General features: G+C 38.8%; 2 protein-coding genes across 3 annotated transcripts; one reads left to right on the forward strand and one right to left on the reverse strand.

The window, feature by feature from the left end:
• Positions 1-30: 30 nt before the first annotated feature.
• Positions 31-5224, reverse strand: LOC117297895 (protein SREK1IP1-like). 2 transcript variants are annotated; one of them, XM_033781074.1, is made up of 4 exons: positions 5133-5217; positions 3220-3415; positions 2233-2323; positions 31-1533 (listed from the first exon to the last, which is right to left on the reverse strand). In XM_033781074.1, the coding sequence occupies exons 2-4, from the start codon at positions 3407-3409 to the stop codon at positions 1293-1295; spliced, it is 522 nt and encodes a 173-aa protein (XP_033636965.1). In that variant the 5' UTR covers positions 3410-3415; positions 5133-5217; the 3' UTR covers positions 31-1292. The 2 variants fall into 2 exon arrangements, with proteins under 2 accessions (XP_033636965.1, XP_033636964.1); XM_033781073.1 differs by having other exon boundaries at positions 32-1533; positions 5129-5224.
• A 902-nt stretch (positions 5225-6126) lies between these two features.
• On the forward strand, positions 6127-11139 carry LOC117298045 (TM2 domain-containing protein CG10795-like). The gene is made up of 6 exons (XM_033781274.1): positions 6127-6243; positions 7103-7378; positions 8001-8077; positions 8540-8633; positions 9092-9257; positions 9465-11139. Exons 2-6 carry the CDS (start codon positions 7206-7208, stop codon positions 9570-9572), a joined length of 618 nt encoding a protein of 205 aa, XP_033637165.1. The 5' UTR covers positions 6127-6243; positions 7103-7205; the 3' UTR covers positions 9573-11139.
• Positions 11140-11465: the final 326 nt, after the last annotated feature.

Below are 11465 nucleotides of genomic sequence, written 5' to 3' on the forward strand. Positions count from 1 at the left end.
AATTGTCGCAGGTACTCATTACTTCCGTGCGACACACTAGCTGGGGTAGTCTGGGAACCAACGTTGTTCATTCGTATTTTTTTGTTACATGAAACAGCAGTCGGGTTTGGTCTGTAATATAATTGTTTGTAAGATTCATTTGTTTACAAACCATTTTTACTCCTTCAACTTTCGACCAATCACATTCACACATATATCAGATTTCAGAACAACAATTGAATATATTATTCTGTACATGCAAATGTACTGGTAATTACCGTTTAGAACAAAAATTCTTTATTTTATAAACCAATCCGCAAGGGAAATATTTCAAACAAATTAAAGTGTTCAATAAATTGGCATTGAAAAGCTTCCATTAATCAATGTTGCTTAACTAAATACAAAAAGTAGCCACGCACACCCCAAACTGTGCTCACCAGAATAAGCACAAACACATTTGCTTAGCAAAAATAGGTTAACAGCAAGTATGTTTTTTGCTCAGCAAAGAACTTTGCTATGCAGAACTTTCCCAAAACAAAATCTGTTACTTTAACAATGACCCTTCTTTTTTACAAACAATAATGGTGTTTCTAAAATAAAACTGCCCCCCCTCCCCCACTTTATTGAGTTCTTTTAAAGGGGCAACTTAATTTCCTGCTGAAAAAGGATACTTCCATGAGAAAATCTTCAAAAAAGGGCTTCAAAGATAATCAATTACAAAGAGTACCAAAACGTTAACAGAGTTGGGACTGAACAAAGACAATTTGAAAAGAATACATATGGATGACAAAATTTAATAACAGTTCATAAAAAACAAGTTTATTTACATTGTCAATAGTAAAAAGCGACTCAAAAAGAAAATCTTAAATATAAATTCAGGTTGGTACCAAATTCGTCTACCCCTGATGCTTTCCAGACTGATAAGTAAAAACAAAAAATCAGTTTAAAACTGAACTGCGATATTATGTGGAGACCTAAGGACAAATCGAAAAAGGGAAAATACAAGGTCTTCATCGGGAATTCTAAAGACTGGGGTGCTCTACAAGATTTGTTTCTTACAAAGTATCAATGGGGACTGGGGAAGCAGTTAACTATCAGAGACAAAGGAAAAAAAACCATAAACATGCTTCTCAGGGATGCATTTTTGATAAATGTTTGCTCTGTGTACAGTATAGGCCTACTGCAATCTATCTGTAATTGGGTCACCCTTACTCAAGTTAGGACCAGTCCCAACTATACATTTGGGCGATTGTCAAGTTGGGGCAGAACAATAACAAATTGAGTAAAAAGAAGAAAATACACTGGGGCAACTCTCAAGAGTCACTGCCCGAGCTGGAGGAGGCATGACGTCTCTTTTTCTTCTTTTTTGTCTTCTTGCTGGATTTCTTGTGTTTCCTTTTATCTCCTCTGCTGGCACTGTGGTGGTGAGACTTCTTCTTTGATTTCTTCTTCCTCCGTCGTCGAGATTCGTCATCGGAAGACGAGGAATCGTCGCTGTCTGAGGAGAGAGAGGTATCGCTGTCGGATGAGAGAGGAGACCTGGAACGACTCCGTCTGGTGAGAAGATAATATTAAAAACCATAAAATCACAGATTGTAGAGTGTCATGGCCGAGTGGTTAAGAGCATTGAATTCAAGTTCTGTGCCCAAGTTCATAAAGCTGTTTAGCAGAAAATACTGCTTGACAAATTTCTCTGCTAAGCACAAATTGAGTGGGGCACCAGTCACAACGGGAAATTACACTGTATACCACACAGGAACATTGATGTCAGATATGCCACAACACTGATTATTGAGATGATCACATCAGGTGAAGTTGGTCAATACAGCAAAATTGCAGAATAGAAATCTGTTCCAATCCACCACAGGCATGATACTTTGCTTTTCTAAGAATCACAAGGATTTTCCTCTTTAACAGGAACATTTCAAGGGGCAACAAGGCAATGGTCAATGGCCAGGGGCTTGGAGGCCTCTGTCAAGAATCAGAAAAATGTTGCTGGTGCCTCTGTTTAATGTGAAAGCGTAAAAAAACAGTTGTTCCAAAAAGACAGTTGCTGGTCGCTCTAAAAAATAATGCAAGATTATGGGACGCTAGGTGGTAGTAGGCTTGCCAGGTAAATTTCCATTGTTTATGTAGTACTGAGCATGCGCTGCGCACATTACAGAGAACAATGGATTAGCCTGGTAAGTCTGCTGCCACCTAGCGTCCAAAAAGTCCCCATTACACCTGTTTTCAAAAGTCAAAACTACTTACCTACGACTTCTCTCTTTGCGTTTTTTCTTCTTCTTTCTTTTCTCTGTGCTCCTGTGTTTAGTTGAATCTCTGTCCGATTTTGATGTTGATTCTGTCGATTAAGAAAAAGAAACACCTTTTAAGATTTGTTGTTTGTTTCAGCCTACACACAGAGCCAAAATGCTGCTCAGCATTTTTTTTTTACTGAGCAAGAATCAAGTAAGACACCGGTGGCAACATTATAATCCTTATGGAATCTTGGCTGTGCTCAAGAAGATTTTATAAACTTGTTTTTGCATACAATCTTCATGTATCAATCAGTAATAACTTCTGCATGCCGCGGAAAAAACCCCAATTATGGTGATATAAAAAAAAATTATGGAGGACTCGGCACAGAGTTTGTATTGAGCATAAATGTAACTTTCTTCCTTTATACCTCCATCAGCAAAGAATTTCCTCGGCTAAATTTCCCTTCATGAGAAACACAAATTGTGACAACAAATAATGAAGAAAACAATAGAGGCCGATTTGTGAACAAGTGGTATGTACGGCCGAGCAGCTTACTGCCTCGCAACCTACATACAAGGGAGAATGAGTTGAAAAATAAACTTTTCGGTAAATAAAAAGTACAATGTTAACAAAATGAATTACATAATGCGTAAGAAAAAAGAATGCGCATTGTATCACCTGTCGTACGATAACAAAAAGAAAAGTAACTTTATCAAAGTAACCGTGGTCAAGTGGTTAGACTGCAGGACTTGCAATCACAAGGTCGTGGGTTCGAATCCCCCAGTTAACTGCTGATTTCACCATATGAGTAATAACTAGAATTCATATTGTCCTCTAGTCAGTGAATCACAATTTCTTGATTTGTGTAATTCATAATCATAGACCAATGTTTGTGTATGGGAGAAATTGGCTATTGCCAGCTTGGTGTTTATATTCCTTTGTGGGAGTTTGCCGAGTTCCATTGATGGGAAGATCATTCAAACAAACAAACAAACAAACCTTGTTTCCGTGGTAACACAGGCATAGCTTCTTCCTCCTCGTCACTCCCGCTACTTGTACTGCTCACATCCAAAGTTACATCCTTGCCTGGGTCAGCCCGGATGAAGTTCCTACACTGGTAGGTCAGGTGACCACTGTACCCACACTTCCGACATGCTACCCTGGAGTTTTCTTTGTTTATGTTCAGCATTTCTGTCTGTGGAGGAGAAATTTGTAGATGCGGTTACAATTTTAATTCAAATGAGTCCGATTCAATCAGTCAAGTTTGTTTTTTGATACTGCGATGATAATATGAGACTTCACTTAGGACGGTTCATACTTCCTGTGAATGCGAATGTGATACAAATTTTTGAAGCCACAAATACACATCAAATAATTTGCATCAGTTGAAATGTGCTGAACTCCTGCGAAACATTCGCTGCAAAAACATCCGCATTTGCAGGAAGTATGAACTGGGCTTTTCAAAAAAAACTCTTCCTAACTTAAGACTAATCTTAGGACTTAGGACGAGTCCCAAACCCTGCACTGTAGCATGCGGACCTTAAGATTAATCTTAAATTAGGACGAATTACTCGTCCTAACTCAAGATAAGACGAGTCCTAACTCTTTGTGAAATCAACCACAGGTTACCTAAACTAGGCGCCAACTCCTTTTTAAAAATTGTTAACATCTTTGTTCAACAAAGGAGTATAGCGCCCGAGTTACTGGGTCTATTTAGAGGTCAGGTCCATCCCCTATGACTGAAACTCACCTCTAACTTCACACCGCTCTTAAATGCACACTTTCCTGAGGAACTTAGTCAATGAATTTAATCACACAATTTATGTATTTGTTTTTATGTTGAAATGGAAAGTAATACTTCAACAACAATAAAACACAGTAGGACACTTTTAAGTAGGCTGCTGAACATGTTTTATTCTAATAAAACAACTGTGTCGTATCAATAAGTTATAGCTGTTTGGGTCATGACAATGGCCAGTGATTAACCAATAGCAAATTCAACCATAGTCTAGCGAGACTATCCACAATCTTAATATCTGCCTGATCTGCTGATGTTACTGTTAGCCTGAACATCAGATAGCGTCACACTTCAGGGCTCATGAATAACACCTCTGGCCTAGAGTGGCCTCAAGCCTATCCCCATCCATATTCACCTTTCACCTACATTCATTTCACACACGAAAGAATCCTACAATGTACGTAACAATACATTCTGCACGTACACACATGTGGACACTACTTACGTACGCAAACGACTGAAACTTGAAAGTAAGTTTTCCATATCTGTGTTTTGATTGGGCCGAGGTGACGTTTCTCAGCTGCACCCACATCACCTCGGACCAATCAAAACGCAGATGCAAAGGCAAAGCTACCCTGTGGCCTGTGCCGTGCACCGTGTCAGTGTCACTGCACGATTATCCAATATGTCCCCAATAAGGTTTACCACGATTCAGAACCGCAATGCGTTGTGGGAAGGCAGATGGGGCAGCTTGCTATGCAATGTATGTTAATTGTTCTTTTGTTTTCATGCAAGAGTCGCACACACATCCCCTATATCTTTGTGTGGGTTCAACAGCGCCCTCTCTTGATATTTTGCTACAATGGCGATAAACCTTATGACATCATAGTACTCTACTATACTAGAACTATTTCGGTTTCGATAGCCTGACAAAACCGAAATAGTTCTAAACATCATATCTAGGAGTAACAGTTATTAACAGTACACTAACAGTAACAATAACATCATCGTATCCAATGAAATTACGTACGATACGAGTTCTGGCAAAGAAAAAGGCAGGGGACCTTGTTTTTTTCTCCTGAAATACACCCATAAAATCAACTAGCTTTATGATCATCATATTAAGAATTTACGATATAATTGTCAGTTTTAATGAAGAGCATGCCTCACCTACTTCGTCTTTCTCAAACTCGAACTTTCCGCCTAGCCTGTGGTGTGTGATTTGGTGCCAATTTAGTGCAGGTGCGATGCAGCTGGCACAAAATTAAAAAACAAAAATCGTCAATGACCGTCACTCAGTGTGAGTGGTGTGGTGCGGCAGGAGATTCTGGCGAACTAAACGCAAACTTCTGATAGCGCCCTCTTTTGAATCGTCCGATCCTCCGCGCGCCATCAACTCATGAGACACCGGGGAAAGAATCGCCTGGAACACCAGAATCCCAACTGCTCAGTCTAGTCATTTACAATGTTTTACAGGATTTTGTTTCGAAATAAATCGTGAAGTCATATTAGATGTCGTAAACTTTTCATTTATTTTGTCTTCAAAGAATGTGCTACAATGTCCCAAACTGTGGCTTAGGCCATGCCCCAAATGTGTGTCCACAGCTCATAGACTGGAGGGAAATGGTTCAAAAGAGAGCGCTGTCAAAAGAAGTTTGTACACAGTTAATTGCCTTTCGGGGGGGTGCACAGAATCTCCTCCAACACCCGGCGTCACCCGGGGCAACCCCGGGTGTAAAGTTGGACTATAATTTATAATTAATTGAGGCGCCTATAGTATGCTTTTGGGATATTAGATAAGACATCTAAGAAGAAGAAAACAACAGTTTCGTTTTTAATCTACAACTTTACATTGCAGTGAAAACTTTTCAACTGCGCGCGTAATGTGGGACACTCAACGTTTTGCGTTGACCGTTATTGACTGTCGTGCACTGTCATTTGAAACCAGCACAAACTTTGATGCTAGCACTAAAATTAGTGTTAACACAGTCGAGTTTTGTACGGAAGCTTCAAGATATACTAAGAAAAATAAAAGAGACAAGTATGACTTGTAATAAGTCTCAATTATTAAGACAATATGAGTCGAGATTATGATTATTTAAGATCCTTAAATATGAGATTAACCATTTTGATTATCTTTATTATATTATTATTACATTGATGTAGATGAATGCATTACCATTAATTTTATTGTCTTTCTCTAAATTTCGATGTCCCATTGATGCTTCCGTACACACACTTTTAGTAGTTCAACAACAAACGACGACGACAGATGACTGAAGAAGGTGGGGATTCATTTTGGTCATTTTGAATATTGTAATTATGCCCTAATTATAAAATAATAATTTTATTAATATCTCTTCTCACTCACTGTAGACAGAGTAGTCGTGTATAACCATGATTACTTCCCAAATTTTACAACCGAACTGGCTGCTCTTTTGTTTATGAAATTTGGTTCAATCAATCAAAATCAAAATCATTTCCTACTATACTTATGCTACTCCATGCTAAACTATCTGTATCATCATCAATCATTTCATGATTCATGGTTTATTTTGTTCATGATTTGTATCATTATGTCATGAGATTATTGATTGGATATTGAGTCATTAACATTTGCTCTTGCCTTGGATGCCTTTTGCTACTGAAGGATGAGTCAGACCATGGACTCTGGAGGAACCTCCATGGTTTTTAGACCCAGTCTAAAACTGGGCCGGCGTGGGCTCTGTACTAATTTCTTAGAAATGTTGAAATTTCCCTTAATTATTATAACCCAGCGAACCCCTGATACACAATGGCTAGCATTTATAACTATTGTCGTCTAGTTACTGAAACACAATTTCTGCAATTCAAATGGGAAGATCATCTGAACAAAAAAATCGCAGTCAAAGGGCTTAATTTGCAAGAACAAATTGCAAGACAAGCTCTCAACAAAGATAAATCTTCTCAGCCAAGTCGACTGTTACCGCAAACTAAATACATTGATAGGTCTACCTCACGAGGAACAGTTCGACCCTCGGACAGTATTTTCCAAAGTTTGATCTTCAACCCGCGCACAGAAGCGTTACAATTATATAAACAACACCAGGAAATGCCTCCCAAACCCATAAACTTTACTACAGTTTCTTTAACTTTGAATTTCAGAGTGTAAAATTTGATGAAGGGTACCAAAGACGTCAACTTGGAGGTGGCTTGATAAACTTAAGTTTCATCTGTCCAGTTGCAGACCAGCGGCCCGGAATTCAAAATGTCAGTCATCCATGGATTGTCTAATGTCTCAAAAGTGTGTTGGACTTCCAGCTTCACAAAAAACCAACGTATCTATATCATCTTTGTAATCATCGTAACAATAGAGTTCCTTCCTTGTTCAGTGGCCAACGTGCTGGACAGTGTCAAGTGCAGAGATCTACAGCTTGGACAGTATCCTTTCCAAGTAGAATTTAATAATTATCATTTCCAGGTTTAATTTCTTCAGTAACTAAGCCATTGGACACTTTCGGTAAACAGTAATGTCCAAGGCCCACACTTCGTGTATCACAACTTCTATATAAAACAACAAACCTGTGAAAATTTAGGCTCAATCGGTCATCGGAGTTGGGAGAAAATAACGGGAAAACCCACCCTTGTTTCCGCACGTTTCGCCGTGCCGTGACATGTGTTTAAAATAAATCCAGAATTCTCGCTATCGAGAATTTATATTGTTATAATGTTTTCTCAAAAAGTCAAAAGAGTTTCATGGAATAATATTTCAAGAGAAGTTTTTCACCATTACCTTCTGTAAACCCTGTAAGTAATTTGTAAATCTGTGAACTGTAAGTTTTTGTTCTGTTCCGAAAGTGTCCAATGGCATAAACTGCTGTGTAGCCAGGGACCACACTCAAATTACAATACAACCTGGGAAACAGCAGCCAGGCATCGCCATTTAACGTGGATGCAACTTAAATGAGTTTCCAGTAATTAATGTGTGCGAGTACTGTAAGGTACGTATCCAAATGTAGTAGTCATCTGCTCTTTGTAACCTCTTCCTTAACAAATGAATCAGATATGTGTGTCAAGACCCTGTTATTGATGCTACGATGCAGGCTGCTGTTGGGTGCAGTCCAAACCGCTTAGTCACAGGTACGTATTTAGACTGGTCCCTTATAAGGACAAGTATTGGTTGTACAGAACCAGCAATAGCATTGGATACAACGATACATTTATGTATCACAGTACACCAGCGATATCATCAATGGATACAACGATACATTCATGTATTACAGTACATACATCCATTATTCAATTGTTGCAGACTGTGACAGGGTCCACAGTGTTTTGTACATCCGAGGGGGGGAAATTGCACTGAGGCCGCCATTTTCCCCCGAGGTTGTAAACTTGTTTTGCTATACCTTAGTTCTACTACGAATGACCCTACCAAAAGCCAAGGTTTCAAAAATAGCCTAAGAATCCATCAAAGACCAAGAACTACAAAAAAAATTAGATCATGGCCTCAAAACATATTCCTGCCCAACAGTAAAACATGTGTTTTTAATATTACTTGCTTTGTGCTTTACGTGTTAAACCATTTCTTTTTATTTGCAGTGAATTGTATGCCAGTACCAGGGACAGTGTGTGATGGAACTGAGCATAATGGCACCACATCAGCCTTTACAAGAGAAGTCCCATGTAGATACACGTAAGTAGTTCTTTCTTTTCTTGAAGAAACATACTCAATACGCAGAACTGAGAAGACTCCTGAATTCTGAAAAATCCACTTCGCGATAGTTGAAAATAAAGCAAGACAAGTTCTCAAAAGAGTATTAATTGGTTTTTACCCATACACCGATGTGTGTTAGCACTGTATACTCAGTACTTTCCCCGAGTCCTGTGATAAAATAACACAGGCATGTTACTCGGGTGGGATTTGAGCCCATGACCCTTGCAATTCTAGAGCAGTGTCTTACCAACTACACTTCGAATCTAGTTCAAGGGTTCGAGTCTTTATCCCCGATGCAAATTTAACATCTCTTATTTTCAAAAGAGCATAATCTAACCAGCAAGTAGATACACACATGGTGTTACCGCAAACCAAAGTAGTATATCAGATGGTCAAACTTTTTCCTTACATTCCATTTTCATTCTTCTTTATTTCAGGACCGGTTATAACTACAACACTACTCTCTTGCTGTCGATATTTCTTGGAATGTTTGGTCTGGATCGACTGTACCTTGGGTACCCAGCCCTGGCACTGCTCAAATTCTGCACAGTAGGGCTACTCTTCATCGGCCACTTTCTGGACGTCATTCTCATCGCAATGCAGGTTGGTTTTACAGGGATGTGTTTAAGGGGTATTAGTGCCCTCTAGCAGCAATGATGTTTTTTCTGCATTTATTAAAACTGGAGCATCTTAAAAGCAAGACTAGGTTATTTTATGTGTTTAATGAGACAAAGGAAAATACTGTAAGGGCTACTACAAATGCATAAAAATTGCCTTTTGATTTATTGTTATGTAAATTTTTCTTTGTAGGTTGTCGGACCAGCAGACGGCTCGGATTACGTTTTGGATTACTATGGACCGGCATTACACAAATCCACAATAGATAACTACACGTACTACATGCCAAACACAGACTGAGAACAGATAGTGTCATTCCTTCAACTGAAATATGAACACATCGCGGATAGAATTCTGCAGTCGCCTGGCATGTGCATTTAGACCCTCTTCTGTTGAGGATGAGACAGGGAATTCTGCAGTCGCTCGGCTAGACTGGGCCTCGCCGCTAGATCCAGTGATTCCATTGAATACAATGATATCATTGGATACGTGCAGTGACATGGGCTTTCCATGCCCAAACAGTACTGCCGCCTGTCGTCGCGTATCTCTCTATGTGAAATGAGGGAGGTCAAAGGTCAAACTACACGCCGGTTTTTGATGCCGGTCTCTGGCGTTATTCACGAGCCTCGAAGAATGACGTCAAAGGTTCAGGCTATCGCTCAGCGTGTGTATTTAGGCCCTTGTGTGATGAGGATAAGACAGGCCTACACGGCCCTGAAACCCTTTCGAGGACTAGCAACGGGGAATCGGTTAGCCTGCAGTTATTTCACTGGTCCATATTTTATATTAAAGAGGAATGCACTTCAACACTGAACTAGCCAGCTGGACCATTTGGAAAGAATTTTGACTGCGACTGAGGTATCATAACTAGCAATTGGCCAGCAGACCATTGCTAATGGAGAACAAGAATAAACTATAAAAAATAGTAAACTTGCAGGTACATTCATGTACTAAGTCTCTTTTGATGGAGTGGGGGCTCTAAAAAGAGTCGGTTTGGTCTTAACAATTCGAACAGTGTACACTGCTCATCTCAGGAAAAAGTCGTACCATGAACACTGGTCGAAGAGGATTTGTGGAAGCGTTTAAGATGCTATTTTTGTTGGCTTATGTGAGCAGAAAGTACTTGGTGACGATACAATAGATGAATTGCAATAGGCCTCATTGACTGCCATCTTTGATGTAAAACAATGGAAAAACGCATGCGTGTATGCGCTCAGCGCGACCCTCAGCCAATGATAGCTCTTCACGTGTGAGCAATTTATCAAAGAATTGCAATCCATCTATACCCTCCACTCTGAATTCTGGGGTGATATCACAAAGACCTACGACTGATCTTAACTGTTGATCAATCTTAAAGGCAGTTGACACTATTGGTAATTACTCAAAATAATTATTATAATGAAACCTTTCTTGAGAAAATGAGAAAAGCACCTACATGTATAGTTTGCACATTTGAGCTGTTTTGGGAACAAGCACTATAAAAGAGAAGATTAATTTGTCTTTTTTGTGTGGGTATTTCAATACTTCAAGCACTTCAATACTCAATGGAAAGTTATTTGTATTAATTTGTACTTTTTGTGTGGGTATTTCAATACTTCAAGCACTTCAATACTCAATGGAAAGTTATTTGTATTTATCAGTTTAAATTTAAAACCAATTGCAGTGAGTTGTTATTATTTAAAAAACAAAAAACAAGACCTGGTGGTGTTGCAAAGCTTCCCTTGAAATTAATAGTTTTGCCTGCAATTTATTTTGTGTAGGAAAGTGATAAAGTCTTTGGTAATTAATGTTTCTGTTCATTTGTTAGAAAATTTATCCCTAAAGGTATAATATAAAAGGACAATAAACTTTTGCAAGTAACATTGAATAATGCCAAAAGACCACTTGTGTTTTATTCTTGAACAAATTAAATGGAGTTGTTATTTAAAAGGGAGGGTATACTTTTTGGTTATTACTCCAAAAATCAATGGCACAGGAGAGCTGTTGGTAGTACTAAACATTGTTAGAAGCACAACCTTCTTTAGCAACGTAGTTTTAGAGAAAGATAATAATTTTTTACCCCAAACTTTGAATCTGATCTCAGATTCTCAGGCATCTGAAAGCACACAATTCTGTACAACAGGTGTGTTTTTTTCTGTCATTATTTTATATTCTTGCAACTTCAATGACCAACTTTAACCAAAATGTTCACAT

This window comes from Asterias rubens, chromosome 12 (genome assembly GCF_902459465.1).
Source record: "Asterias rubens chromosome 12, eAstRub1.3, whole genome shotgun sequence".
Classification (NCBI taxonomy): domain Eukaryota; kingdom Metazoa; phylum Echinodermata; class Asteroidea; order Forcipulatida; family Asteriidae; genus Asterias; species Asterias rubens.

Bases quoted from the DNA above. Each gene is read 5' to 3' on its own strand.
- LOC117297895 (XM_033781074.1), bottom strand. From the start codon at position 3,409: ATGCTGAACATAAACAAAGAAAACTCCAGGGTAGCATGTCGGAAGTGT. The intron at 2,324-3,219 runs GTTTGTTTGTTT...CTTAATCGACAG, and splicing joins TGTGTTACCACGGAAACAAG to AATCAACATCAAAATCGGAC. The intron at 1,534-2,232 runs GTAAGTAGTTTT...TCTTCTCACCAG, and splicing joins CGCAAAGAGAGAAGTCGTAG to ACGGAGTCGTTCCAGGTCTC.
- LOC117298045 (XM_033781274.1), top strand. From the start codon at position 7,206: ATGTCAGTCATCCATGGATTGTCTAATGTCTCAAAAGTGTGTTGGACT. The intron at 7,379-8,000 runs GTATCCTTTCCA...CAAATGAATCAG, and splicing joins AGAGATCTACAGCTTGGACA to ATATGTGTGTCAAGACCCTG. The intron at 8,634-9,091 runs GTAAGTAGTTCT...TCTTTATTTCAG, and splicing joins GAAGTCCCATGTAGATACAC to GACCGGTTATAACTACAACA.